Source organism: Nicotiana tomentosiformis, chromosome 5 (genome assembly GCF_000390325.3).
Source record: "Nicotiana tomentosiformis chromosome 5, ASM39032v3, whole genome shotgun sequence".
NCBI lineage: Eukaryota > Viridiplantae > Streptophyta > Magnoliopsida > Solanales > Solanaceae > Nicotiana > Nicotiana tomentosiformis.
The window spans coordinates 67,271,776-67,278,663 of NC_090816.1; the positions used below are offsets into that span (position 1 = coordinate 67,271,776).

Consider the following 6,888-nt stretch of genomic DNA (forward strand, 5'->3'; position numbering starts at 1 on the left):
CGTCATATAGTAGGCTACTTATTTTACTAAGGCATTACAATTCAAATCAAATATTCAGGAAGACAGAGTGCATGCCATAGCTTAATGTGCCAGCACAAAACATGTCAAAAGGTATCTCACATCACCTCAGTTGTTTTCCTATTCTACTCCTAAAAAACAAAACAAAACACCTGGTTCGAGCTACACCCTTGGAAAAGAACTGGCGTCCAAAGAAAAATCAAGGGATACTACCTAACTATCCTAAAAAAATAAAAGAAAATATTTTTGGTATTTTTAATCGGAGTTTAATCCCTCAAGAAAGTTGTCCAACAGATCCATCGTCGGGAAAAGTCTGAGCTTTTTTCTGATTTTTTTCTACTACTAGCTAATTAGGCTATGTGAGTTCTAAGCTAAGCTAAGCTAGAAATATTTATACAATTACAAGTCAGGAAGTATTTCCCCCACACACTTAAATAATACATAGTCTCCGATGCATAAATAAATTCAAAACAAAGTAAGGTGGAAGGAAAGAACTCCCTGCTAGTCAGAATCCTCCTCCTCAGAATGCCCACTAGCCATAGCTCCAGGCTTATCATCATCATCCACTCCTAGGGGCACCAAAGCCATGGGCCACGTGACTTCATCACCAATCTCATCCTCATCATCGGATCCTTTGTGGGTGTTCTCATCCTCAGGTGGGTGAACAGGACTGCCCGGTGCAATTCCCAACATCTCCTTGGAAGAACTGGACAGATCATTGCGTAGATGCATATGCTCCACATTCGACACCCCTAGCGTGCTCATTATCACATTGAGGGAACTATAAAGATACTTGTTGAAGTTTTCGTCCCTCTCATTCCTCGCAGCATGGCTTAGCTTTGACATATACTCCAACAAGGATGTAATGTATAGCAATGCCTTTAGTGCCTCCACCACCTCATCATAGCAAGGGTACTTCGGTACCCCAAGGGAGAGCATGTAATGCGTCAGGAGGTTGCCAAAGAAGAAACTTTTGATATTTCGCCCAAAACGGGTGCGGGCCATCTCCCCTAGCATGATCTCACCCACATTGATGGGTCGCCCAGTCATCAGAAAACATATCACACACATTTGAGCTTGAGTGCATTCACTATTTTGCTCAACGGGCATCAATCTAGCCTGCACAAAGTTTTGCCATACTTGGCAGTCTTGTTGAAGTCGAAGCGAATCATCTCAAGGTGGGCATCCCCCTTAGTTCGTTTCCCCTTCGCATTAGAATCAATGCCACAAAGAGTGTGACATATCGCCTGGTAGCTTGGGTATTTGACAAACTTTTGTAGCCTCCGTGGGTTAGGGCTATCAACTCCCAAAAATTCGTAGACTGCCTATCCATTGGTATCTCCTTTTAGCGGACCCATGACGTGAACAAGTCCCCATTCCTATTGGCATAAATTGCTCGCACCATGATCAAATTTGCATGGACCGGGCACTCTATGAGATTATCCATATTCATTTCTACCAATCGAGCAAGCACATTCGGGAAGTTCTTTACCAAAGCTTTCACATTAATCCCCATTTCAGAGACGTACCGCCCATATGGCACAAAGTCCCTATGCCAATGGATGGCATCATCACAAACTAGATCCAAATGAGGCCTTGGTCCCGATGGTGCCTTCATTGACCCGCTAGAAACCCGCTTTCCCTTAGCATGCCAGGAAAAACCTTCATCCTGCTTGCGTGTTTTGGGAGGGGGAGCAGTAGTGGAGGACTTTCCCACTCCTTTTCCTTTGGCGTCACTGTCACGAGCCATAGAAACCTACACACGATAAACACGAATAGGAGAATGAATCAAGAAATTCACCCAAGGTCACGGTAAGAGGCAAATATGACCCAACACTTAAAACCGAAGGCTACACATAAGCTACTCACAATAGTGGTTCAAAGTGCACAAACGTTGCACCACAGAGCGATGGGTACTCAAGACTTCCCCATGCCATACAAGTCAAGTAGTTGAAAGTGGCCATGACTTAGTGATAGTGCAAGCAAGTAATCCTTGAGGCGAAAGTACTACAACTAGTATAATACACTAACTACTTCTAACAAGAGGCTACAAGACACATTCCACATGATACAAGGTGTGGGTAGTGTGATTATGGTAGGGTGACATGGAACACGAGCTTCAGATTAGGTAAAACCACCCCCAAACACCCCCACACTTCTCTCAACATCATATACAACTACACTCGGCTACTCAGACTTCACCGGTGTTCAATTCACTCTTTCAAGCATTTTAGCAAACACATTGTGGGCATCAATTTTGTTTCTCTTTTTTTCAACAATGGTGGAACAAGGTGGCCCTCCTAATTTTAAATGAAGTAGAGGGAATTGTAGTTCACTACTTCATATACAACATCATAACCAATTTTTGCAACCAATTTTGCGCACATTAGGGCCACCCACCATAACAACATAACATGTAAAAGAGACCTAGGGAAGTGGGGGTCGTTTGAGAAGGGGGAGGGGCTATTACCACACTAGAAATTACTAAAATACAAGAAAAGAGAGAAAAAGAAGAACATACCTTGGAGTCAGAGATGAGAACAAGCAAGCAACAATGGAGAATTAGAGAGAGGGAAAGAGAACAAGAGATAGAGGCGGGCAGAGGGGTGTGTTTGAGAGTAACAGGGAGAGAGAAAGTGGGGTTTTGGGTTAGAGTTATTTTAATTTAGATGGAGGAATGGTTTGGATTATTGGGTATGGGTTAGTATGTGAGTATATTTGGGAAGTTGGGTAGGGTTAATGGGTGTTGGGTCGAAAGAAAACGAAAAAGAAAGAAAAAATAAAAAAACAATATTACCTTACTTGGTGACCCCAGCCCAGTGCGCCTCGCTAAGCCTGGCGCTGGGGGCTGTGACGATTCTGGAAAGTGCGCCTCAGGCACCGTGGGGTGCTGGCCTGGGCGCTATTTGTCGGATTTTATTATTATAAACATCCCCCCTACCCGAACACTTAATACATACATAATACACACCCCACACCATTCTCGCCTATGATTTCTATACTATAAAGAAAACAAAAAATCTAGTCTACTCCGACTAAAAAAAAAAAAAAAAGCTAGCTACGAAAGCATTAAAAATTGGATTGCCTCCTAACAAGCGCCTGATTTAATGTCGTGGCACAACACAATGTAGTTTTCAAGCATCGGCTAAGTCCACCGAGGTCTTTTGACATGCAATATCACCACCCCAATATTGTTTTACTCTCTGCCCATTTACCAAGAAGGTACCACTTGAACACGTGTCACACAATTCCAACACTCCATAAGGCTTCACACTAATCACTACGAAAGGACCCGCCCATCGAGACTTAAGCATTCCATGGAAAAGCTTCAACCTAGAATTAAACAAGAGAACTTCTTGACCTGGCTCAAACTCGCGATGTTGGATGTGCTTATCATGCCACCTATTGGTCTTTTCTTTATACAATTTGGCAATTTTGTACGCATGCAATCGAAACTCATCAAGCTCGTTGAGCTGTAACAACCTCTTCTCACTTGCTAAGTCCATATCCATATTTAGATTTTTAATCGCCCAATAGGCTTTGTGTTCAAGCTCGACTGGCAAGTGGCACGCCTTCCTATAAATCAACTTATATGGAGAGGTTCCTATGGGGGTCTTGTATGCAGTTCAATACGCCCATAATGCGTCGTCAAGCTTTCCGGCCCAGTCCTTTCTATTTCCACTTACCATTTTCTCCAGAATTTGCTTCACCTCTCTGTTTGACACTTCCACTTGACCACTCGTTTGGGGATGATAGGCGATGGAAACCTTGTGCTTAACTCCACTTATCAAAAACCTTGGAGTCCTAAAGCGTGTGAAGATGTGCTTTTTTACAAAGTTAACCACTACCTTTGCGTCATTAGTAGGAACAGCAATGGCCTCCACCCACTTAGATACATAGTCGACTACCAGCAACATGTATTTGTGACCATTAGAGTTTGGAAACGGTCCCATGAAATCAATCCCCCAAACATCGAAGAGCTCCACTGCCAGAATATTTTGCAAAGGCATCTCGTGCTTCTTCATGATTGTTCCGGTTCTTTGGCATCTGTCACACTTTTTAACAAATGCGTGTGCATCCTTAAACAATTTTGGCGAATAGAAACCCGATTGCAGCACTTTTTGGGAGATTTTATCCCCACCGTGATGACCTCCGTATGGAGGAGAGTGACGGTCATGCAATATTGCAGTCATCTCCTCCTCTGGAACGCACCTTCGTACCAAGTGATCTGTGCACTGCTTATATAGGAATGGCTCATCCCACAATTAGAGCCCCATATCATGTACAAATCTTCTTCTGTTATCGGGTGTCAACTCTGGTGGCATCACCCCACTTGCAATAAAATTCACGTAGTCTGCATACTAGAGGGCTGCACTCGAGGTAACGACCAATAACTGCTCATCTGGAAAGGTTTCCTTGATCGAACCCACCTCAACTACATGGTTCCTATTTTCTAATGTGGACAAGTGATCAGCCACTTGATTCTCTGTTCCTTTTTGATCTCGGATCTCTAAGTCAAATTCTTTCAAGAGGAGAACCCATCAAATCAGCCTTGGCTTGGCGTCTCTCTTTTCAAACAAATACCTTATAGCTGAGTGAAATTGTTTATCCCTTCTTTTCCCCAAAATATCTCCGATTGCGACGTCACTCGCATCGCACATCAACTCAAATGGCTGCGCCCAATCCGGGACAATGATAATTGGCACAATCACTAATCTTTTCTTCAGCTCCTCAAATGCTTTCAGACAAGCATCATCAAATTTGAAAGGGATATCTTTCTCAAGAAGCCTGCACAGAGGAGAAGACATTTTTGAAAAATCTTTAATAAAACTACGATAAAAACCTGCATGGCCCAAGAAACTGTGAATGCCCTTCATAGAGCAATTTTTCAATCTCCTCCACCTTTGCCTTGTCCACCAACAAACCATTTTTGGACACCTTGTGCCCCAAGACTATACCTTCTCGTACCATGAAATGACACTTCTCCCAGTTTAGCACCAAGTTTGTCTCTTCACACCTAGCAAGCACTTTATCAAGGTTCATCAAACAATTATCAAAAGAGTACCGAAATACAGAAAATTCATACATGAAAACTTCTACAAATCTTTCAACCATGCTAGTAACAATAGCCATCATACACCTTTGAAAAGGCGCAAGTGCATTACAGAGACCGAAAGCCATTCTCTTGAATGCATACGTGCCATATGGACACATAAATGTAGTCTTCTCTTTTTCCTCTAGGGCTATAGCAATCTGATTATACCACGAATAGCCATCTAAGAAACAACAGTATTCCTGTCCAGCTAATCTATCAAACATCTGGTCAATAAAAGGGAGGGGAAAGTGCTCCTTGCAGGTGGCATTGTTTAATTTTCTATAATCTATGCAAATTCTCCACCCAGTGACAGTTCTTGTGAGAATCAAGTCATTATTTTCATTAACCACTACCGTCATCCCCCCCACTTCTTAGGCACACATTGGACGGGGCTTACCCATTTGCTATCAGAGATTGGAAATACAATACCTACATCAAGCCACTTAATCACTTCTTTTCTTACCACCTCTTTCATAATTGTATTTAGGCAGCGTTGATGCTCTACACTTGGCTTGTGTCCTTCCTCCATGAGGATTTTATGCATGCATAAGGCCGGACTAATGCCTCTAATGTCATACATTGTCCACCCAATTGCTCGTTTGTGCTTACATAGCACTCTTAACAGCTTTTCTTCTTGCAATTTAGACAAGTCAGAAGAAACAATAACATGTAAAGTGTAAGAACCACCCAAATAAGCATATTGAAGGTGAGGGGGCAAGGGTTTAAGTTCCAATTTTGGAGCTTCATCAATCGACAACTTTGGTGGAGGCCCACTTGGCCTATTTAGGGGCTCAAAGGGATTTAATCCATGCACGTAGACATAAGATGCATCTAGTATATGCATTATCTCCTCAACCTCATCATCAATCTCCAAGCTATCGAACAACGTGAGTGTTTTCTCTAGAGAATCATCTAGATATACACTCGTGTCTATAAGTTTCTCATCCAGCCCCACAACAGATATCATAGAGAGATCCTTATAATGGTGGGGAAGTTGGATCGCCTTGTAGACATTGAAAACTGTTTCCTCGTTGTCCACCCTCATAATCATTTTTCCTTCTCTTACTTGAATAATTGCATCACCTATAGCAAAGAGAGGTCATCCCATTATGATTGGAACTTGTTTATAAGCCTTATAATCTAGGATAATGAAGTCTGTTGGGAAGATGAATTTCCCAATTTGCATCAACACATCTTCAATCACTCTTTCAGGATAGGCTATGGATCTATCACCTAGTTGCAACATCATAGTGGTTTGTCATGGAGCTCCCAAACCCAATTGCTTGAACAAGGACAAGGGCATCAGCTTTATGCTCGCCCTAAATCACAAAGAGCACGGCCCACATCAATATTACCAATCTACACAGGAATGGTGAAGCTGCCACGGTCCTTAAGCTTTTGAGGGAGCTTGTTTTGGACCCTCGAAGTGCACTCCATTGTAAGTGCAATTGTCTCGAATTCAGTCAATCTCCTCTTGTGAGCCACTATATCTTTGATGTACTTAGCATATTTTGGAATTTCACGAAGTACATCCACCAATGGAAGATTTAATTGAACTTGGCTTAATATAGAGAGAAATTTGTTAAACATGTAATCATCATTATTCTTATGTAATCTTTGGGGGAAAGGTGGTGGTGGCCTTGCAGCACTCACTGGCTCTGAACTTGCATCATCTTTCTTTGACTCGTGTCTTTCCTTAGGAATCACCCCCCCCCAAGTATAGGCTTATCTCTTCTCTTCTTTGTCGCTTCTTCTAATTACCTCCTATTTCTGAG

The 6,888-nt window shown here is 42.4% G+C and overlaps 1 protein-coding gene across 1 annotated transcript; it reads right to left on the reverse strand.

The window, feature by feature from the left end:
• Positions 1 to 3,644: 3,644 nt before the first annotated feature.
• LOC138892523 (uncharacterized) lies at positions 3,645 to 6,158 on the reverse strand. The gene is made up of 4 exons (XM_070176251.1): positions 5,511 to 6,158; positions 4,862 to 5,271; positions 4,603 to 4,806; positions 3,645 to 4,065 (listed from the first exon to the last, which is right to left on the reverse strand). The coding sequence occupies exons 1-4, from the start codon at positions 6,156 to 6,158 to the stop codon at positions 3,645 to 3,647; spliced, it is 1,683 nt and encodes a 560-aa protein (XP_070032352.1).
• Positions 6,159 to 6,888: the final 730 nt, after the last annotated feature.